Raw genomic sequence first — 23,372 nt, forward strand, 5'->3', positions numbered from 1 at the left:
TTGTGGCTCGCGGGCTCAGTTGCTCCGTAGCATGTGAGATCTTCCTGGGCCAGGGCTCGAATCCATGTCCCCTGCATTGGCAGGCAGATTCTTAACCACTGTGCCACCAGGGAAGCCCTTTGTTTACAATTTTTATTGTCGTTATTTAGTTTCCTCTTCTAAGTATGAGAAATTAGTAACAGATATATCATGTAAACTGCTTTAAAGATATATACAGTTGACCCTTGAACAACATGGGTTTGAACTGCAGATTATATGCAGAGTTCTTTCAGTAAATATAGTACCTGTGTTTTAATTTTACAGATCTTTAAATTAACTAAGTGTGGGGGGGAGTTTGTGTGGCAGGCTGGGAGCATCATCAGTGTTTAGCTGGAGTAGGTCTGATATTGTCAGAAAGGTTTCTGATCTCTCCCTTTCACTGACCTTTGCTTAAAATAGATTTTCCTTGAGACTTTTTTTTTCTTTCTTCTGTGAGTGTTGGTGGTTCTGGATTGCAGGCTTCACCAGAGACGAGTCTGGGATATTGTGAAGATAAAAAGAAAACCCGGGGAACGTACCGCAGTGTTGTTCCTCAAATTCTGAGGTCCTTAGCCAGTCCATTTTCCTCCTTCCACTTTTCAGAATTCTCTTAACCTTGTCTGTTATATCCAGGGTTTGTAGTTATGCTTTGCAGGTAAGATTATGAGAAATGAGAAGAGACATGAGTCTAGGCCATCTTGTTTGGAAACAGAAGTCCTTGTTCATGTATGTATTTTTGATTTCTGTTTTAGGTGCAAACACATTAAGATTGTTAAGTCTTCTTGGTGACTTGACCGCTTTCTGTAATTTCCCTCTTTGTCCCTGATAACATTCATTGCTCTGGAGTCTCTTGCACCTCGTATTAATATAGCTATTTCAGATTTCTTTTCATTGGGATTTACAGGATACATTGCTTTCCGTTCTTTGTTTTGAACCTATTTTGAATCTATGTCTTTTATTTAAAATTGGTTCTTTGTTGACAGTATATTGTTTGGCTTTTCTTGTTTAATCCAGTCTGCATTCTCTGGCTCTTATTAGTGCCTTTAGACCATTTACATTTGATGTAGTTGGCTTTCGACTTAGCATCTTGCTAGTTGTTTTGTTTGTTCCATCTGCTTTTTGTTCCTTCTATCCTTTTTTTTTAAAAATATCTTGGATTAATTGAGTATTTAAAAAATTATATTTCATTTCTACTATTGACTTACTATTGTACCTCTTTTTCAAAATTTTAGTGTTTGCCTTAGGGTTTACAGTATACACCTTTAATTAGTCACAGTCTACCTTCAGATAATAAACTGCTTTGCTTGTAGTATAAGAACCTTATACAACAGTTTACTCCCAGTCCCTAATTCTTTGTGCTGTTGTTGTCGTGCTGTTAACACAATGCATTGCTATTGTTTTTCCTTTAAACAGACAATTATCTTTTATAGTAGTTAAAAATAAGAAAAGTATATTTCATATTTACCTTCATTTTTACCATTTCTAACACTTTGTTTCTTCTTATAGAGATGAATTTCTGGTTTTAAATTTCTTTTGCTTGAAGAAATTCCTTTAACACTTTTTTTGGTACAGATCTGCTAATAATATATTCTGTCAGTTTTTGTTTGTCTCAGAAAGTCTTCATTTCTCTTTCACTTTTTTTTTTAAAATTTTATTTATTTATTTATTTTTTTACATCTTTATTGGGGTATAATTGCTTTACAATGGTGTGTTAGTTTCTGCTTTATAACAAAGTGAATCAGTCATACATAAACATATGTTCCCATATGTCTTCCCTGTTGCGTCTCCCTCCCTCCCACCCTCCCCATCCCACCCCTCCAGGCTGTCACAAAGCACCGAGCCAATATCCCTGTGCCATGCGGCTGCTTCCCACTAGCTATTTACCTTACTGCGTTTGTTAGTGTGTATATGCCCATGACTCTCTCTCGCCCTGTCACAGCTCACCCTTCCCCCTCCCCATAACCTCAAGTCCGTTCTCTAAGAGGTCTGCGTCTTATTCCTGCTTTACCCCTAGGTTTTTCATGACATTTTTTTTCTTAAATTCCATATATATGTGTTAGCATACGGTATTTGTCTCTCTCTTTCTGACTTACTTCACTCTGTATGACAGACTCTAGGTCTATCCACCTCATTACAAATAGCTCAATTTCGTTTCTTTTTATGGCTGAGTAATATTCCATTGTATATATGTGCCACATCTTCTTTATCCATTCATCCGATGACGGGCACTTAGGTTGTTTCCATCTCCGGGCTATTGTAAATAGAGCTGCAATGAACATTTTGGTACATGTCTCTTTTTGAATTATGGTTTTCTCAGGGTATATGCCCAGTAGTGGGATTGCTGGGTCATATGGTAGTTCTATTTGTAGCTTTTTAAGGAACCTCCATACTGTTCTCCACAGTGGCTGTATCAATTTACATTCCCACCAACAGTGTAAGAGGGTTCCCTTTTCTCCACACCCTCTCCAGCATTTATTGTTTCTAGATTTTTTGATGATGGCCATTCTGACTGGTGTGAGATGATATCTCATTGTAGTTTTGATTTGCATTTCTCTGATGATTAGTGATGTTGAGCATTCTTTCATGTGTTTGTTGGCAGTCTGTATATCTTCTTTGGAGAAATGTCTATTTAGGTCTTCTGCCCATTTTTGGATTGGGTTGTTTGTTTTCTTGTTATTGAGCTGCATGAGCTGCTTGTAAATTTTGGAGATTAATCCTTTGTCGGTTGCTTCATTTGCAAATATTTTCTCCCATTCTGAGGGTTGTCTTTTGGTCTTGTTTATGGTTTCCTTTGCTGTGCAAAAGCTTTGAAGTTTCATTAGGTCCCATTTGTTTATTTTTGTTTTTATTCCCATTACTCTAGGAGGTGGGTCAGAAAGGATCTTGCTTTGATTTATGTCATAGAGTGTTCTGCCTATGTTTTCCTCTAAGAGTTTGATAGTTTCTGGCCTTACATTTAGGTCTTTAATCCATTTTGAGCTTATTTTTGTGTATGGTGTTAGGGAGTGATCTAATCTCATACTTTTACATGTACCTGTCCAGTTTTCCCAGCACCACTTATTGAAGAGGCTGTCCTTTCTCCATTGTACATTACTGCCACCTTTATCAAAGATAAGGTGTCCATATGTGCGTGGGTTTATCTCTGGGCTTTCTATCCTGTTCCATTGATCTATCTTTCTGTTTTTGTGCCAGTACCATACCGTCTTGATAACTGTAGCTTTGTAGTATAGTCTGAAGTCAGGGAGCCTGATTCCTCCAGTTCCTTCTTTCGTTCTCAAGATTGCTTTGGCTATTCGGGGTCTTTTGTGTTTCCATACAAATTGTGAAATTTTTTGTTCTAGTTCTGTGAAAAATGCCAGTGGTAGTTTGATAGGGATTGCATTGAATCTATAGATTGCTTTGGGTAGTAGAGTCATTTTCACAATGTTGATTCTTCCAATCCAAGAACATGGTATATCTCTCCATCTATTTATATCATCTTTAATTTCTTTCATCAGTGTCTTATAATTTTCTGCATAGAGGTCTTTTGTCTCCTTAGGTAGGTTTATTCCTAGATATTTTATTCTTTTTGTTGCAATGGTAAATGGGAGTGTTTTCTTGATTTCACTTTCAGATTTTTCATCATTAGTATATAGGAATGCCAGAGATTTCTGTGCATTAATTTTGTATCCTGCCACTTTACCAAATTCATTGATTAGCTCTAGTAGTTTTCTGGTAGCATCTTTAGGGTTCTCTATGTATAGGATCATGTCATCTGCAAACAGTGACAGCTTTACTTCTTCTTTTCCAATTTGGATTCCTTTTATTTCCTTTTCTTCTCTGATTGCTGTGGCTAAAACTTCCAAAACAATGTTGAATAATAGTGGTGAGAGTGGGCAACCTTGTCTTGTTCCTGATCTTAGTGGAAATGCTTTCAGTTTTTCACCATTGAGGATGATGTTTGCTGTGGGCTTGTCATATATGGCCTTTATTATGTTGAGGAAAGTTCCCTCTATGCCTACTTTCTGCAGGGTTTTTATCATAAATGGGTGTTGAATTTTGTCAAAAGCTTTCTCTGCATCTATTGAGATGATCATATGGTTTTTCTCCTTCAGTTTGTTAATATGGTTTATCACATTGATAGATTTGCGTATATTGAAGAATCCTTGCATTCCTGGAATAAACCCCACTTGATCATGGTGTATGATCCTTTTAATGTGCTGTTGGATTCTGTTTGCTAGTATTTTGTTGAGGATTTTTGCATCTATGTTCATCAGTGATATTGGCCTGTAGTTTTCTTTCTTTGTGACATCCTTGTCTGGTTTTGGTATCAAGGTGATGGTGGCCTCGTAGAAGGAGTTAGGGAGTGGTCCTCCCTCTGCTATATTTTGGAAGAGTTTGAGAAGGATAGGTGTTAGCTCTTCTCTAAATGTTTGATAGAATTCGCCTGTGAAGCCATCTGGTCCTGGGCTTTTCTTTGTTGGAAGATTTTTAATCACAGTTTCAATTTCCGTGCTTGTGATTGGTCTGTTCATATTTTCTATTTCTTCCTGATTCAGTCTTGGCAGGTTGTGCATTTCTAAGAATTTGTCCATTTCTTCCAGATTGTCCATTTTATTGGCATAGAGTTGCTTGTAGTAATCTCTCATGATCTCTTTTATCTCTGCAGTGTCAGTTGTTACCTCTCCTTTTTCATTTCTAATTCTATTGATTTGAGTCTTCTCCCTTTTTTTCTTGATGAGTCTGGCTAGTGGTTTATCTATTTTGTTTATCTTCTCAAAGAACCAGCTTTTAGTTTTATTGATCTTTGCTATTGTTTCCTTCATTTCTTTTTCATTTATTTCTGATCTGATTTTTATGATTTCTTTCCTTCTGCTAGCTTTGGGGTTTTTTTGTTCTTCTTTCTCTAATTGCTTGAGGTGCAAGGTTAGGTTGTTTATTCGAGATGTTTCCTGCTTCTTAAGGTGGGCTTGTATTGCTATAAACTTCCCCCTTAGAACTGCTTTTGCTGCATCCCACAGGTTTTGGGTCGTTGTATCTCCATTGTCATTTGTTTCTAGGTATTTTTTGATTTCCTCTTTGATTTCTTCAGTGATCTCTTCATTATTAAGTAGTGTATTGTTTAGCCTCCATGTGTTTGTATTTTTTACAGATCTTTTCCTGTAATTGATATCTAGTCTCATGGCGTTGTGGTCAGAAAAGATACTTGATACAATTTCAATTTTCTTAAGTTTACCAAGGCTTGATTTGTGACCTAAGATATGATCTATCCTGGAGAATGTTCCATGAGCACTTGAGAAAAATGTGTATTCTGTTGTTTTTGGATGGAGTGTCCTATAAATATCAATTAAGTCCATCTTGTTTAATGTATCATTTAAAGCTTGTGTTTCCTTATTTATTTTCATTTTGGATGATCTGTCCATGGGTGAAAGTGGGGTGTTTAAGTCCCCTACTATGAATGTGTTACTGTCGATTTCCCCTTTTATGGCTGTTAGTATTTGCCTAATGTATTGAGGTGCTCCTATGTTGGGTGCATAAATATTTACAATTGTTATATCTTCTTCTTGGATCGATCCCTTGATCATCATGGAGTGTCCTTCTTTGTCTCTTTTAATAGTCCTTATTTTAAAGTCTATTTTGTCTGATATGAGAATTGCTACTCCAGCTTTCTTTTGGCTTCCATTTGCATGGAATATCTTTTTCCATCCCCTTACTTTCAGTCTGTATGTGTCTCTAGGTCTGAAGTGGGTCTCTTGTAGACAGCATATATAAGGGTCTTGTTTTTTATCCATTCAGCTAATCTGTGTCTTTTGGTGGGAGCATTTAGTCCATTTACATTTAAGGTAATTATCGATATGTATGTTCCTATTCCCATTTTCTAAATTGTTTTGGGTTCGTTATTATAGGTCTTTTCCTTCTCTTGTGTTTCTTGCCTAGAGAAGATCCTTTAGCATTTGTTGTAAAGCTGGTTTGGTGGTGCTGAACTCTCTCAGCTTTTGCTTGTCTGTAAAGGTTTTAATTTCTCCATCAAATCTGAATGAGATCCTTGCTGGGTAGAGTAGTCTTGGCTGCATGTTTTTCTCCTTCATCACTTTCAGTATGTCCTGCCACTCCCTTCTGGCTTGTAGGGTTTCTGCTGAGAGATCAGCTGTTAACCTTATGGGGATTCCCTTATGTGTTATTTGTTGTTTTTCCCTTGCTGCTTTTAATATGCTTTCTTTGTATTTAATTTTTGACAGTTTGATTAATATGTGTCTTGGCGTATTTCTCCTTGTATTTATCTTGTATGGGACTCTCTGTGCTTCCTGGACTTGATTAACTATTTCCTTTCCCATATTAGGGAAGTTTTCAACTATAATCTCTTCAAATATTTTCTCAGTCCCTTTCTTTTTCTCTTCTTCTTCTGGAACCCCTGTAATTCGAATGTTGGTGCGTTTAATGTTGTCCCAGAGGTCTCTGAGACTGTCCTCAGTTCTTTTCATTCTTTTTTCTTTATTCTGCTCTGCAGTAGTTATTTCCACTATTTTATCTTCCAGGTCACTTATCCGTTCTTCTGCCTCAGTTATTCTGCTATTGATCCCATCTAGAGTACTTTTAATTTCATTTATTGTGTTGTTCATCGTTGCTTGTTTCATCTTTAGTTCTTCTAGGTCCTTGTTAACTGATTCTTGCATTTTGTCCAATCTATTGTCCATTCTATCTCCAAGATTTCGGATCAACCTTACTATCATTATTCTGAATTCTCTTTCAGGTAGACTGCCTATTTCCTCTTCATTTGTTAGGTCTGGTGCATTTTTATCTTGCTCCTTTATCTGCTGTGTGTTTTTCTGTCTTCTCATTTTGCTTATCTTACCGTGTTTGGGGTCTCCTTTTTGCAGGCTGAAGGTTTGTAGTTCCTCCTGTTTTTGATGTCTGTCTCCAGTGGCTAAGGTTGGTTCAGTGGGTTGTGTAGGCTTCCTGGTGGAGGGGGCTAGTGCCTGTGTTGTGGTGGATGAGGCTGGATCTTGTCTCTCTAGTGGGCAGGTTCACGTCTGGTGGTGTGTTTGGGGGCGTCTGTGGCCTTATTATGATTTTAGGCAGCCTCTCTGCTAATGGGTGGGGTTGTGTTCCTGTTTTGCTAGTTGTTTGGCATAGGTTTTCCAGCACTGTGGCTTGCTGGTCGTTGAGTGAAGCTGGGTGCTGGTGTTAAGATGGAGGTCTCTGGGAGATTTTCGCCGTTTGATACTATGTGGAGCTGGGAGGTCTCTTGTTGATCAGTGTCCTGAAGTTGGCTGTCCTACCTCAGAGGCAGAGCCCTGCCTCCTGGCTGGAGCACCAAAAGCTTTTCATCCACAGGCTCAGGATAAAAGGGAGAAAAAGTAGAGGGAATTAGTAGAAGTATGAGGAAATAAAGAAGGAAAAGAGGGTAGGAAGGAAGGAAGAAAGAAAGAAAGAAGCAAAGAAGGCAAGAAGGAAAGAAAGGAGGGAGGGAGGGAGGGAGGAAAGGAAGGAAGGAGGGAAAGAAGGAAAAAAGACAGAAAGAAAGAAGATACAGTAAAAATAAAATAAAGTATAATAAAGTTATTGAATTAAAAACTTCTTATTTAGAAGAAAAAAAAAAAGGGACGGAAAGAACCTTAGGACAAATGTTGGAAGCAAAGCTATACAGACAAAATCTTACACAGAAGCATACACATACACCCTCACTAAAAGAGGTAAATGGGGAAAAATCCTAAATCTTGCTGTCAGAGACCACCTCCTCAATTTGGGATGATTCGTTGTCTAAAGGAGGGAAGGAAGGACGGAAAGAAAGAAAGAAAGAACGAAGGTAAAGTATAATAAGGTTATTAAAATTAATTATTAAGAAAAAAAATTAAAAAAAAAACATGGACGGATAGAACCCTAGGACAAATGGTGGAAGCAAGACTATAAAGACAAGATCTCACACAGAAGCATACACATACACATTCACAAAAAGAGGAAAGGGGAAAAAATCATAGATCTTGCTCCTAAAGTCCACTTCCTTAATTTGGGATGATTGGTTGTCTATTCAGGTATTCCACAGATGCAGGGTACATCAAGTTGATTGTGGAGCTTTAATCCGCTGCTTCTGAGGCTGCTGGGAGAGATTTCCCTTTCTCTTATTTGTTCTCACAGCTCCCAGGGCTAAGCTTTGGATTTGGCCCTGCCACTGCGTGTAGATCGCTGGAGGGCGTCTGTTTTTTGCTCAGACAGGATGGGGTTAAAAGAGCCGCTGATTGGGGGCTCTGGCGCACTCAGGCCGACGGGGACGGAGGGGCACAGAGTGCGGGGCGGGCCTGCGGTGGCAAAGGCCGGCGTGACTTTGCACCAGCCTGAGGCGCGCTGTGCGCTCTCCCGGGGAAGTTGTCCCTGGATCCCGGGAACCCGGCAGTGGCGGGCTGCACAGGCTCTGCGGAAGAGGGGTGTGGAGAGTGACCTGTGCTCGCACACAGGCCCCTCGGTGGCGGCAGCAGCAGCCTTAACGTCTCCCGCCCGCCTCTGGGGTCCGCGCTTTTAGCCACGGCTTGCGCCCGTCTCTGAATTCCGCGCTTTCAGTCGCGGCTCGCGCCCGTCTCTGGATTCCGCGCTTTCAGCCGCGGCTCGCGCCCGTCTCTGGGGTCCGCGCTTTCAGCCGCGGCTAGCGCCCATCTCTGGGGTTCGCGCTTTTAGCCGCGGCTCGCGCCCGTCTCTGGAGTTCCTTTAAGCAGCGTTCTTAAACCCCTCTCCTCACGCCCCAGGAAACAAAGAGGGAAGGAAAAGTCTCCTGCCTCTTCTGCAGGTGCAGGCTTTTCCCCGGACTCCCTCCCGGCTAGCTGTGGTGCACTAACCCCTTCAGGCTATGTTCAAGCCGCCAACCCCAGTCCTCTCCCTGCACTCCGGCCTCAGCTCGCAGCCCCGCCCGCCCCGGCGGGTGAGCAGACAAGCCTCTCGGGCTGGTGAGTGCCGGTCGGCACCGATCCTCTGTGCGGGAATCTCCCCGCTTTGCCCTCCGCACCCGTTGCTGTGCTCTCCTCCGCAGCTTCGAAGCTCCCCCCTCCGCCTCCCGCAGTCTCCGCCCGCGAAGGGGCTTCCTAGAGTGTGGAAACTTTTCCTCCTTCACCGCTCCCTCCCACTGGTGCAGGTGCCGTCCCTATTCTTTTGTCTCTGTTTTTTCTTTTGCCCTACCCAGGTACGTGGGGAGTTTCTTGCCTTTTGGGAGGTTTGAGGTCTTCTGCCAGCCTTCAGTAGGTGTTCTGTAGGAGTTGTTCCACGTGTAGATGTATTTCTGGTGTATCTGTGGGGAGGAAGGTGATCTCCGCGTCTTACTCTTCCGCCATCTTCCGCCTTCCTTCTCTTTCACTTTTGAAAAATATTGCCCTTGATATAGAATTCTGGGTTAGTAGGTTTTTTCCCCAACACTTTAAATTCTTCATTCTGTTGTCTTCTGGATTGAATAGTTTTTGATGAGCAGTATGATGTAATACATGACTTTTATTGGTGTGGTATACCCCTTTTTCTCACTGGCTTCAAGATTTTCTTTGTGTGTCTATGTGTAGGTATATTATTGCGTTTTTGTTTTGTTATTTGTTCTGCTTGATATTCTTCAAGCTTCTTGCATTTGTGGTTTGACATCTTTCATTATATTTAGTAAATTCTGGCCATTAGATCTTCAAATATTTTCTCTCCCTTTTTTCTTCTTCTGGGATTTCTATTACGTGTATGTTAGGGCTTTTGATATTGTCTCACAGCTCTTAGTTGCTCTATTCTGGTTTTTTTGTGTTTTTTTTCCCCCTTTTTCTCTATTTCTGTTTGGGTAATACCATCGATCCCATTTTTAAGTTCACCTATTCTTTCCTTAGCTGGGTCAAGTTATCTCTGCTAATGTTTTTTTATTTCTAACATTTCTGTTTTATTCTTCTTGAAGATTTCATCTCTCTCGTGAAATGCCCCATCTGTTCCTGCATGTTGTTCATCTTTTCCACTAGATGTAGCATATTAATCGTAGTTATTTTAAATTCCATGTCTGGTAGTTGTAACATCTGGGCAACTGATATCTGAGTTTGATTTTGTTATTGTTGTTTGTTTGCCTGCTTGTTCATATATCTTGTAAATTTTGGTTGAAAACCAGACTTAATACATGAGACTCTAAATGCTGAAGTAAATAGTATGAATGACTAAAAAATGGACTTGTCTCCTCTTCTGCTAGGACTTCACTGTGTGTGGTTGATTGGTTTGGATTTTGTTGTTGCTGTGGTTGTCCTCGGTTGACCACCACTTTCATATCCCTTGTGCTTTTTAGGTCGGTGCCTGAGCTACCAGAAGTTTGTTTGTTTGTTTTTAAAATGTACCTGTATCACTCGCACTTAGGTTTTCCCTGTGAACCTGTGCCTTAAGGAGTCTTTCCATGCTCACTTCTCTCCCAGTGGCTGATGACAGTTACCTGTCACTTGGAGTGTCCTGGCTCCGTGGTAGGGAACATGAGGTTGTTCTCTGTTATTCTAGCTTAGCCTCTGTCTTAGGCAGGCCCTTGATTCTGGGTCTCACAGGTGGGTCTCTCTCAGTGATCCTTTGCCTCCCCAGGTGGCAAGGGTCCTCTAGTGGTCTGGGCCCAGGGCAGTTTCCTGACCCCTCTGCCGGAGTAGAGGGTTTTGTTTGTTTACTTTTTCTCTGTTTACCTGTGCTCTGGGGACTTCAGTTTTGCTGACCTTCCCTCAGTGGCTTAATGCTTTTGTTTCCTAGGGTTAAAGATCTGATGGGGCTTCATGTCCTTCCTGCACTGGGGCTGTTCTTTCCCAAGCCTGTATCCGGAGGGATACTTTTTCTAATTTCTCATCCTTCCCCCAGTAGTTCTTGAGAGTATCCAGTAAGGTCTATAGAAAACCTTGGAATGGGTGTGAGTCCCCTTGTGTCTAAGATTCCCAGGATTTTTATATTTTCATGGTGGTTCACCCTTGGCCTTTTGCAATTTATCAAAAAGTTTATCTGAGGGACTTTCCTGGCGGTCCAGTGGTTAAGACTATGTGCTTCCACTGCAGGGAGCGCGGGTTCGATCCCTGGTCTGGGAACTAAGATCTCGCATGCCTTGCTGTGTGGCCAAAAAAAAAAAAGTTTATCTGAAATCTTCTTACCCAGCGGTAGGATAATCCTTGTTTTCTTATGTCAACCAGTACTCATGACCCCTCTCTTCTCTAAGGCACATGACTTTCCTTAGATTTCAGGCTAGTTGGTTTCCCTGTGACGTTAGTTCTGTTGGATTCGAGTAAAGTTACAGTTTTATAGGTTATCCAGCCTTTTCTCATTGTTAGGGTGAGAATGACACTATATCCAGCTCTTTACATCACAAACAGAATCAGAAGTCTCTCCGAAAGATTTAAGCCCCTAAATTGCATCTAATCCTAGTACAGTTTCCTTAATACCTTAGAAGACAGTATGCCAGATGTTCTCTAACTTGAGTGATACTTGAGTTAGTGGATTGGGTAGAATGCAAGTGGTCCCTTTGCTTTCCTGTTATACCATGATTCACAGAGGGAGAGATTGTTTACATTGTTTCCACTGGTCTTATGATATTAGGGAGGCAAGAGGTACCTCTCAGTGCTTGAAAAACAAACTTTGAAATGAGGTAATTGCATTCTTAAATGATCCTCTCGAGGACTGTCAGTTTTGTAAAAAACTTTTTAATAGAGATTATTTATAAGTTCTATAGAATTTCAGTTCTTACGGTGAAGAATATGGTGATTTCCCCTGTTTACCTGTTACCTGACTCAAACAGTTGTCAACTCATGCCTAATCGCCTGTTGTCTGTCATTTACATCCCTTCATGGATTATTTTGAAGCAAATTCTAGATATAGTATCTTTTTATGTATAAATGTGTGTAAGGGATTGTGGTTTTTCCCCCTATACTATATGTGTATTTTAGTCTTAATATGTTGGCCTAGTAGGCAGAAGGATAGCATTGGCAAATTTCATGCTATTTGCATTCAAAGGTATTTATATATGAGATGGAGTATATTTCAGATCTCTTTGATGTATGTGATTGATAAATACACCTACTGACAAAAATTCTGGAGTCAAGGCCATCTACCCCCTAGTATTCATAGACCTTTGTCTTTCCTTGCAAAGTAGACTGTTGTAACATTTTGTACATTGGAGTTTCAGTGGATATCCCCTAAGAATAGAATTCACTCTAACATTAATTTTCATATTCCATTGGAACTCTTGTTTATACCTGTATCCTCAAAGGAAAGAGCAAAATGACTTTGCTGTACTCTTCCAGTTATATTTTAAACTGTAATTGCATGTGTAAAAGTTAAGTGTTTTAACTCTGTGTTATTTTTTTTTTAACCCTTTTATTTTGAAATGACTTTAGACTTACAGAAAAATTACAAAGACAGGACAGGGAGTTCATGTATACCCATCGTCCAGCTTCAGTGTTAAGAGTTTATATAACCAGGGTACATTGAACAACACCATGTAATTAATATTGGCTATATGCCCTCTTTTTAACAGCTGCTGAAATAGTTCAAGAAATTGAAAATATGGAGAAGACTAGGATGCGTCTTGAAGCTAGTAAACTCAACGAAAGCGTATGTTGATGGTCTTTTTCAGTATCTCGGTAGAAATGAAGGAAGGAAAAGTCGAATACCCTACAAATTAAAGCAAACCAGTGTTAAATCTGTTCAGTGGGAAATGTACTAGAACACATTTCCATTTAATGTATTATGATTTACTTGCAGCTCATTTTAGCATTTTTATCATATTTAGAAGTCTTCTGGCACAAGATCAATCCAAAGTAGAGTTTATTGATGAATTACAGTTTTATGGAAAAAAGCATGTGCCCGTACATAAGGTAACCTTGGTATTGGTCCTTTTTCTGGTGGTTGCATTTAATAAGTTCTTTAACATTTAACCTCTGTGGCCCTTAAGATCTTCATCTGTAAAACTCAGGGGGTTAACTATATAATCTCTAAGATCCCCTTTTAGCTCTGGCATTCTGCAATTCTATGATTATACTGATGGTGAAATTAAGTAATTTTAAGAGTTGATGAGGATTGAGCATCTATTGAGCTTACTGAGGGAATCAGAGACCTAAATTTCTTCACTATTGCCTTCCTCTAGCTTGATGGTCCAAAACTTGAGGAAAGGATACCAAAGAAGAAAATAGCCATTGTGTCCTTTGACACTAGAGGAAGTGTTTTGGGCTCTCCCAAGTAGACTTTTTTCCTAGACCATCGGTAATGTGTTTGTAAGGAAAGCAACAACCTTAGGGAAGTAAGTTTATAATTAGATAGTAGAAAAAAATGAGATTTTCATTGACTTTACTATTACCTGTGTGCTAACTATAAGATGGAGACTATAATGAATCGTGTAAGTACATTTCAGATCTTTTAAGTCTAAAATTTTAAAAAGTGAATTAGAAATTTCACACGTGAAGTCTTGTATTATTGCATTTTCTCTGTATACCTTTGTGTAGACTTGGAAAAGTTAGGCTGGAAGAGGTAGAAGACAAACAAGAAGATCTGCCTTGTTAATGATCTGCTAAATGTCTCTTCAGTCTTGTAGTTTTATGTTACCTATTGTAGTAATGAATGTGGAAAATTATATATTGAAAGTAGGAAACTTAATTGATTGTTGTCTTAATATTTCATAAATTCTAATGGAATCAGTGTTGCATTTTCTACTGATGAAAAAAAGTAATGAGTAAAATGTATGTTAATTACAATATTCAAGAGAAGTAAACAGGAGTTAATCTTCCTACTATATAAAACAGACATGAGAGATTATTTTCCTCTATTTTAAACATCCCCATTTGAGATTTTAAAGTTTATAGTACTAATTTCTATTTTTTGTCATTTTTGGTAATTTTTAATTAAGAATTTTTGGATTTTTTAGATGATGGTTTTTACAAAGGACCAAACAGAAAAGGAAATAGATGAAATTCACAGTAACTATCGTAAGTTATGTGATGTTTTCTTTGTTTACAAAGAAATTGGGTTACAGTTTTTCATCTTAAGTATTTTTATACTAATGTTTAATACAAACTTTCTTGTTAATATTACTTAAGAGACTGAATTTTGGTTGAGTGTTTACTCAAGACAGTGACCTTTTTTTGTAACTATGTGTGTGCTCTTTGATTTGTGACTAACATTCTACTTTGAGCTTATCCCTAAGCACTTTGCAACTATTAATTAGTTGCTCTCAAAGCATCTCTGTGAGAAGAAAATGGGATTAAAATGGAAACATTCCTGACTTCCCATCCTGTCCTCAGGCCAGTGACAGTATTTATGTAAAGAATTTCAGCACTCTGTAGCTTGCATATTTATGCTGAAGATAGTTTTCATTTTATTCATTATTACCAGCTTCCCAAATTTATCGCTTCATTTTCCTTAAATGACCTTTATATGTATCTTTCCCAGTGCTAGCACATTACTGTTTTGTCAATTAGATAGCTGCTTATTCTTTGGCTGGTTGGTTGGTTTTTAGTTTAAATTTAAATTTAAGTGCCTGGCAAACAGTAGATAGTTAATATTTGCTGAATGAATATTCCACACATGATATGCCTTAGTTGTGCCAAAAGAATTGTGTTTTCTTTTTTCACTTAAGCTTTGAAGGGGCAGATACAGCTGTGATCTGTGTGGGGCGGGAGGATGAAGTACACAGGCACTAGATGTAGTTGTGATGGCCCGAGCCTTCTCGGAGTAGGGAAAGGAGGCTGGAGGATTCACGGACCAGAGGCTGAACCACAAAAGTTAACAGCGCTGGTGCTCTAAAGATAGACAGATGTGATCGATCCTCTTTGATCAACCTTTGGGAAGCCAAAGTAATTTTTCTTGATACAGGAGCTAGAGAATATCAGATGATCACTGAAGTGGCAAAACTAAGGCCTGTAACAACAAGGAAACCAGAAAATTTGCATGGAACAAAAATAATTTAAATCACTAAAGGATGGTATCTAACAATTATGCTACACTAAAGAAAGCGTGGGTTAGATATAGGCAAGAAAATATACAAATATCTATTGCCCACCATTTAAATATCTTTAAAGACTTTAATTTTACTAAATAGGTCAACATGTTAAATTAATTCACTTAGCTCTAAAATAAACCTTGGTATATACTTTGTTTTTTTAAACCTTTTGGGCACTTGCTAAAGCTCAAGCACTTATTATTAACATTATAGTGTAGTTACAGTTTGATTTAGTATCAGGATCTAAATATACCATTGATGGTTCTTCTGTTTTTTAAACCTTTTTATTAATGTTTTAATGTACGTGAGTTTTTAATTTTTTTAATTTACTTTTTGGCTGCGTGGGGTCTTTGTTGCTGCGCGCAGGCTTTCTCTAGTTGAGGAGAGCAGGGGCTACTCTTCGTTGCGGTGCACGGCCTTCTCATTTTGGTGGCTTCTCTTGTTGTGGAGCACGGGCTGTAGGCACGTGGGCTTCAGTAGTTGTGGCGCATGGGCTCAGTAATTGTGGCTCGCGGGCTCTAGGGTGCAGGCTCAGTAGTTGTGGTGCACGGGCTTAGTTGCTCCGTGGCTTGTGGGATCTTCCCGGACCAGGGCTCGAACCCGTGTCTCCTGCATTGGCAGGTGGATTCTCAACCACTGCGCCACCAGGGAAGCCCATGTATGTGGTTTTTAAGCACATTTCTCTAAGGCTTATTAAAAACTCTGACTCCTCACCACCTCCTTGTCTCCATCTTCATTTCCTAGAATTAACAACTGTCAAATCTTTTGGCTTTTGTTTTAGTAATTACCTTCATGTTTATAAAAGATTATTCTTTCTGCTATTTCCTGAAGTGTTTCAGTTTTCCATGTTAACAATTGATTGAAGTCCTAATTTGAAAAATGAAAATTTAGCTCTTTTGTACATCCTGACTCTTACCTTCTCCTCCCTCCCAATTTCTGAATATTGTCATAATTTTTTATAAGGTCAGTATTAGTTAGAGACATTGTATACAGTTTGAACCAGGCAACATACAATACTGTGGTTATGAAATGTGTCAGAGTATGCCACCACCCAAGAATATGCCACCATGAGATGTTGCTTTGAGCAGAAGGCAATTGAGAAGCAGCAGAAAGGAAAGCTCTCTGCCTTCCCCCGTTTGCCTAAGTGTAGGACACAATTACAAAGGTGTCTGTCCCTCCTCCCCTCTCTATCCCTAGAAGTAAGTTAGTCTTCCTGTTGACGGAGAAGGCTCTGACTTAAATCAGCATAGCAGACTTCACTCTTGTTTACTGTGTTTTTCCTGGCCATCTCCCCATAACTGGCCTCCCACACACCTTTCTTTTTTTTTTTTTTTTTTTTAATCTAGCTGAAGATGGTATTTAAGCCAGTGTTCTAAGTCACCTCCAAGTGGCTTAGAGTTACTTATTTTTCTCTGGGTATCTTCCATATATACATGAGGTATACATGTTAAAAAACATCTGTTTGTTTTTCTCATGTAAATTTGTCTTGTTATGAAGCCCCAGCTAAGAACTAAGAAGGTTAGAAGGGAGATTGTTTTTCTTCCCTTACAGTTGTAATTCCTTTTAGGAGAACATTCTGTTTTCCCTATAATTAGTAATTTTATTTGCTTAGTTTTCTATTTATCTGATATTAATTTATCTGTAAACTTTCCATGAGAAATGTCAGTGACTTTCTGTTTACACTGAAACTCATAGATTGTTTATCAACTCACTATTTTCTCCAGAACATCTTACCTGAAGCAGCCCCCAGCCCTTTTCCAGGCTACTGTGACTGTGCTTTGGGCCTCCTTCATAGCTACCCTGGAATTTCCTTTCACCAGCCTTCTGGGTATTCTCTCCTCCCTCCTGTGTCAGTTCACCTATTTCAGGATCCAAATCTGCCTCTTCTTTTTCCTTGTTTTGGTGGAATACATTTTTCCAGGCAAATCTCTTGGGGAAAAAAAGGGTATATGGAGGAATACTTTTTGAGTCCATACATAGGTGGAAATATTACTTTTACTATTGATTTATTATTTGGCTTAGATAAATTGCCCACATAGCTAGTAAAAAGCAGGACTGGAAATTAAACCCACATTCATCCCATGCTCAATTTGAAGCCCTTTGCACTGTAGCGTGCTTTGAATCTGAGTGAATAGCTTGTATGTTGAGAACTTCTTTTGAGTGGGGGTGGGGGTGCGCTAAGCTTTAGTTTCAGGTTATCTTGCTTAAAAAAAAGCTTAATTTTATGAATGAGTTACTTTGGTAGTTTTGTGATGATGTATCTTTCTTATTTTCTTTAGCAGTCTTTTGGATTTATCTTCACGAGTCCCTCTTTTAGAAGAGGAGAGAAACAGTGAAATCAATTTGAGGCTTAGTTGCAGATCTGTAGAAAGTGTATTTGATACAGAGTTGAATCAAATGAGTTTATTGAGTTACCTGCGGGTTTCAGGTTGCAAATGCTTTTGGTAGGTCTTCTTAATTAAGACTGAATTGCTCCAGTAAGAGGCAGAGTCTTAGCCTGAAGGAAGTTACTCTACTTGCCTAACTGCCATGACAGACATATTTTGGGGATCTTCACGCTCTTCACCTTGGTAAAATATAGTTTTATACGCTGCCAAGAAAAAAAAGACAAACTTCCAGTGAACACTCCGGGATTACCTCCTGTAACTTTTCCTGAGAGCACCAGCTTAGTCCTGTTAAGTAGGCAAGGCATTTTAGCTTAATATGTTCCTTTGTTTTTTTAATTTGGTTGTTCACTAATTCAGTAAATGTTTATTGAGCATCTACTATGTGCTAGCTGTTCTTCTAGGTAGTGTGTAGAGCAGTGAGCAAGATACATAAATTTCTCATCATGGAGCTTATATTCTAATAGCAGACAGATAAATAACAGTAAATCAGCAGATGATTATAACAATTTTAGGTGGCAGATGCTATAAAGAAAATAAAGCAGAGTAATTTATAGAAATTATGGGGGCATTAGATAATGTAGTCAAGAAAAGGTTTTTCTTGAGGAGTTGACATTTGAGATGAGTCATAAGTAAAAAAAAAAAAAATCGAAATGGGCTTCCCTGGTGGCACAGTGGTTGAGAATCTGCCTGCCGATGCAGGGGACACGGGTTTGAGCCCTGGTCTCGGAAGATCCCACATGCCGCGGAGCAACTAGGCCCATGAGCCACAACTACTGAGCCTGCGCATCTGGAGCTTGTGCTCTGCAACAGGAGAGGCTGCGACAGTGAGAGGCCCACGCACCGCGATGAAGAGTGGCCCCTGCTTGCCGCAACTAGAGAAAGCCCTCATGCAGAAACGAAGACCCAACACAGCCAAAAAATAAAATTAAATAAATAAAAAATGACGTAAAATTACAAAAAAACAAAACAAAACAATATTGCTAGCGGAACTTCCCTGGTGGCGCAGTGGTTAAGACTCCGTGCTCCTAATGCAGGGGGCTTGGGTTTGATCCCTGGTCAGGCGCAGACAAAAAAAAAAAAAATTGGAATGAAAATAAAGGCAGCCATTCACAGAGCCGGAGGAAGAGTATTGCAGGCAGAGGGAGCGTCAGGGGCAGAGGTGCTGAGGCAGACACAGCGTCGGCGGGTGTGAGTAGAGTGTAGTGAGCGAAGCGGAAGAGTGGTGTACAGGGAGGCAGGGCCAGGTCCCGGAAGCAAAGACCTTGTAAGAGTGTACTGGGCTTTATTCTTCCTGCAGTGGGAAGTCATTGGAGAGTTTAGAAAGACAAGTAATATGATTTTATTTATGTCTAAAAAGATGGCATCTGCTGAATAGAGAATAAATTGTAAGGTGGCAAGAAATAGTAAGAAAACTAACCGAAAGGCTCTTCACTCAGGCAATATTTATGGATCACCCAGACAGTATTCTAGGTATTGGGAATATAACATTAAAGAAACAGACCAAGTCTCTGCCCACATGGAGCTTACTTACACTGTATTGGGAATAGTCAGACAGTAAACAAACGAGTAAGATGTGTCAGATAGTGATACATGCTATGAAGAGACTTAAAGTAAGGATAGAAAGTGATGGAGCTGCTCGACCAGAAGGGCTCCTTTAAGAAGGGTGATGTGATGTTTGAGAAGAGACCTGAATGAAGTGAGGCCATTTTAGTAAATTAGGTCAGGGCTGTGGCATTTCTAGAGTGGTAGCAGAAGTAAAATACACAATTCAAGATAAACTTTCAAAGTAGAACCAATAGTACTTGCTGATGAATTTAATATAGGGGGTGAATAAAAGAGGAATCAGGAATGACCCCTGCATTTTTGGTTCAAGCACCTGGAGAAGTGATGATGCCATTTACTGAGATGGAGACCAGGGTGAGGATTGTGGATGGGGAAATGGAATCAAAATTCCTATTTTGTCTGTGTTAAGTTTTGGGTTTTAGTGGATATCCAAGTGGAAAAGAGAATTAGGCATGAATGGATGAATCTATCTAACTAAAAAGACATGTGCTTTAAAATTGTATACTTAGATACAATTAGCTGGGAGAAGAGGTCTGTGGGGAACAGAGCCTAAGGCTAAGCCCTGGGGCACCCCAACGTTTAGAGCAACAATTCTCAGTTCTCTAAGCCTCTGTACACTCTTAAAATTTGTCTAGGGCACCAAAGAGCTTTCATTTATGTGGGTTATAGTTGTTGATATGTATCGTATTACAGATTAAAGCTTGGGGGACTTCTGCTTCTGGCCAAGACAGAATAACTGGGACCTGATATACAACAACCCCCCCGCCCCCCCAAAAAAACAACAAACAACCACTGTAAATGGACAAAACATATGAAATAGTTTTCAAGACGTTAGACATTAGGTAACAAAGGACAGGAATCTCTGAGAGATGGAAAAATTTATTATACGAGCCCTATAATAGAGTTTCTAGGCTCCGGGTCGGGCAGGGAGATCCTAGGCAGAGCTTGGGGGGCTCTGAGTTAAGGAGAAAGAAAGACCAGAGAAACTGAAGGAGCTGAAGTTTGCAAGACAGAGTGCGGAGAAGAGAAAGTTGCACTGAAGAGAGAACCCCGGGGGTCTGCAGAAGGTCACCTTGTGAGTTCATTCAGTGCACAAAGTCTGTTCACAAAGCCCTCTGGAAGATCACCAATATTTGGAAACTAAATAATACACTTCCAAATAACACATGGGTCTAAGAAAAATTAAAACCGAGAAATTTCAAAAATATTAACTTATTTAAAAACAACAATAAATTCATTATATTAACATAAATCATAAATGGCATATTTTGGTAAAAAGATAACTTTCCCAGCACAGAAAAATCAAAGTAAATGGAGATTTCTACTCCTAGCCCAGATGGAATAACAGACTGTATTTACTTTTCTCCCTTAAAAGCTAGAAAACCAGATGAAATATATAAATCAGTAGATTTTCAGATATTGGAAAAAGGTAGCACAGGACTGTTTCCCCTGAGAGAAAGAAAACAAATAAGATGGTGAGCTCTACAGGTCGAGCAGCTTGCAGGCAGCTTTAAGGTCCCAGGTGGGGGAACCTCAAAATAATCACTAAATAGGTACAACAATATAAAATTAACAATATCCTATTGAAATTACCAGGAATTCAAAGAAGCAAAAAAATAACATCCTAGAAAAGAGAAAAATCAATTAATAGAACCAGACCCAGCAATGACAGAGACGATGAAACTAGTAGATAAAACTGTTTAAACAACATTTACAAATATGTTCTTTAGAAGAAGGAAGAATGAGGGAGGGTCATGCTGAGTTGAGAAATGGACAGTATTAAAAAAAGACCAAAAAGGGAGTTCCCTGGCAGTCCAGTGGTTAGGAGTCCTCGCTTTCACTGACCTGGGTTTGATCCCTGGTTGGGGAACTAGATCCCAGAAGGCACACAGTGTGGCCAAAAAACGAAAACAGAAACAAAAAAAACAAATGGAATTCCTTAGATGACATACATACTTGAATTGAAAAATATTCTGGCTGAGGTAAATGCAGGTTAGGGAATAAATTGAACTGAATGAAAGGACATCATAGCAATGTGTGTTGCAGCTAAAGCAATGCTTAGAAGGAAATGTGTAGCATTAAAAGCTTATATTAGAAAAGAGAAGAGGTTTTAAATTTGTTATATATGCTTTCATCTTAAGAAACTAGGGAAAGAAGGGCAAATTCCATCCTAAGTAAGCAGATGGAAAGTAACAGTGAAGAGCAGAAATCAGTGAAATTGAAGACAGAAAAATAACAGAGAAAATCTATGAAACCACAAGCTGTTTGTAAAGGTCAACAAAATTGGGAACCCTCTAGCAAGCCTGATTAGGACAAAAAGAGAGAAAGCACAAATTGCCAATATCAGGAATAAAAGAGGGAGAATTACTAAGTATCCTATTGATATTAAAAGCACAGTAAGGGAATATTATGAATAACTTCATGCCAGTCAGTGTGGAAACATACATGAAATGGACAAGTTTCTTGAAAGACACAAATTACCAAACCTTACTCAAGAAGAAATAGATAAGGTTGAATAGCCCTATATCTAGTAAATGAATTGAATTTGCATCCCCAGGAAGAAAACTCCAGATCCAGTTGGCATCGCTGGTGTGAATTCTATGAAACACATAAGGAAGGAAATAATACCAATTCTACAAAATTTTTTCTAAAAAATTGAAAAGGAAGGAATACTTCCTACCTCATTTTATGAAGCTGAAGTTTCCATGAAAGTTAAAACCAGACAAGGGTAGTATAATAAAAAGTTCTGACCAATATTCCTCATGAACATAGATGCAAAAATTCTTAACAATATTTTAGTAAATCAAATCCAGCACAACATAAAAAGGATAATGCATTATAACCAAGTGGAATTTATCCTAAGAATGCAAGATTGGTTTAATGTTAGAAAATTAATCAATATAATTCAGTGTATTAACAGAGTGGAAAAAAAACCACTATAATTTTATAAGTAGATGCAGAATAAGTATATGTCAAAGTCGAACACCCATTAGTGATTAAAAACTCTCACTAAATGAGAATTTTTTTAATCTGGTATAGCAGGGATCCCCAACCCCTGGGCCGTGGACCGGTACCAGTCCACAGCCTGTTAGGAACCGGGCCGCACAGCAGGAGGTGAGCGGCAGGCGAGCGAGTGAAGCTTCATCTGCCGCTCCCCGTTGCTCCCATTACCACCTGAACCATCCTCCAACCCCGGTCTGTGGAAAACTTGTCTTCTATGAAATCAGTCCCTGGTGCAAACAGGTTGGGGACCGTTCTGGTATAGGATATCTGAAAAACCTACAACTAACATCATATTTAATGGTAAAATATTGAATGCTTCTCTTCTGACTAGGAACAGGGTAGAGAAGTCTATTCTTACCACTTTTGTTCAGCATTGTACCGTGGGTCCTTGCCAGTGTGATAAGGCAAGAAAGAGAAGTAATATTCAGATTTGAAAGGAAGAAATAAGACTTTTTGTTCACAGTTGACATGATCATCTTTCACAAGTAGTATGAATCGTAAAAGAAAAAGAAAAAAGTGATAAATTATATTTCATTAAAACAAAAGCTTTTACACTTCAGAAGGCAAATATGAAGGGACTTCCCTGGCGGTCCAGTTGTTAAGACTCCATGTTTCCACTGCAGGGGGCGTGGGTTCGATTCCTGGTAGGGAAACTAAGATCCCACATGCTGCATGCTGTGGCAAAAAAAAAAAAAAAAAAAGAGAAAAACGAAAATGAAAAAGCAAGTCACAGATTGTGAGAAAATATTGTAAAATTTATATTTGACAAAGTGCTAGTATCTGTATTATATAAAGAACTCTTAAAATTCAATAAGTCCTAGGATGTATTTTTTAAAAGCGCAGATATTTAAACATCTTCAGAGAAGGAGATACTCAAATACCAAATAACCACATGAAAAGATATGGTTATTTTAATGGCAAAAAAGAAAGAAAGAAAGGATAATCCCAAGTGTTGGCCAGGATGTAGAGCTAATGGAACTCTTATACATTGCTGGTGAGAATGCAATATGATACAGCCACTTAGATAAACAGTTTAGTAGTCTGTTATAAATGGAAACATAAACCTACCTACCAGTAATTCTACTCCTAGCTATTTACCCAGCAGAAGTGAAAGCATATGTCCACATCTAGATTTTTATTTATTTTATTTTATTTATTTTTGGCTGCATTGGGTCTTTGTTGCTGCGTGCGGGCTTTCTCTAGTTGCGGTGAGCGGGGGCTGCTCTTCATTGCGGTGTGTGGGCTTCTCACTGCGGTGGCTTCTCGTTGCGGAGCATGGGCTCCAGGCGCATGGGCTTTGGTAGTTGTGGCATGCGGGCTCAGTAGTTGTGGTGCACGGGCTTAGTTGCTCCGCAGCATGTGGAATCTTCCCGGACCAGGGCTCAAACCCATGACCCCTGCATTGGCAGGTGGATTCTTAACCACTGAGCCCCTAGGGAAGTCCCAATAGTTTACTTCTTTTTAGAGCTGAATGATAC

At 39.2% G+C, this 23,372-nt stretch overlaps 1 protein-coding gene across 3 annotated transcripts in view; it reads left to right on the plus strand.

Annotated features, from left to right (window-relative positions):
• RAD18 (RAD18 E3 ubiquitin protein ligase) overlaps positions 1-23,372 on the plus strand; it is a 124,664-nt gene that overhangs the window by 57,297 nt on the left and 43,995 nt on the right. For all 3 annotated transcript variants that reach the window (XR_009543108.1, XM_060163871.1, XM_060163870.1), the window contains exons 8-9: positions 12,485-12,561; positions 13,868-13,928. Coding sequence is in view for 2 of the 3 variants with exons in the window: in XM_060163871.1 (XP_060019854.1) it covers positions 12,485-12,561; positions 13,868-13,928 (138 nt within the window). In the remaining variant the exon portion in view is untranslated. The remainder of the gene's footprint in view (positions 1-12,484; positions 12,562-13,867; positions 13,929-23,372) is intronic.

This window comes from Lagenorhynchus albirostris, chromosome 10 (assembly GCF_949774975.1).
Source record: "Lagenorhynchus albirostris chromosome 10, mLagAlb1.1, whole genome shotgun sequence".
Classification (NCBI taxonomy): Eukaryota; Metazoa; Chordata; class Mammalia; order Artiodactyla; family Delphinidae; genus Lagenorhynchus; species Lagenorhynchus albirostris.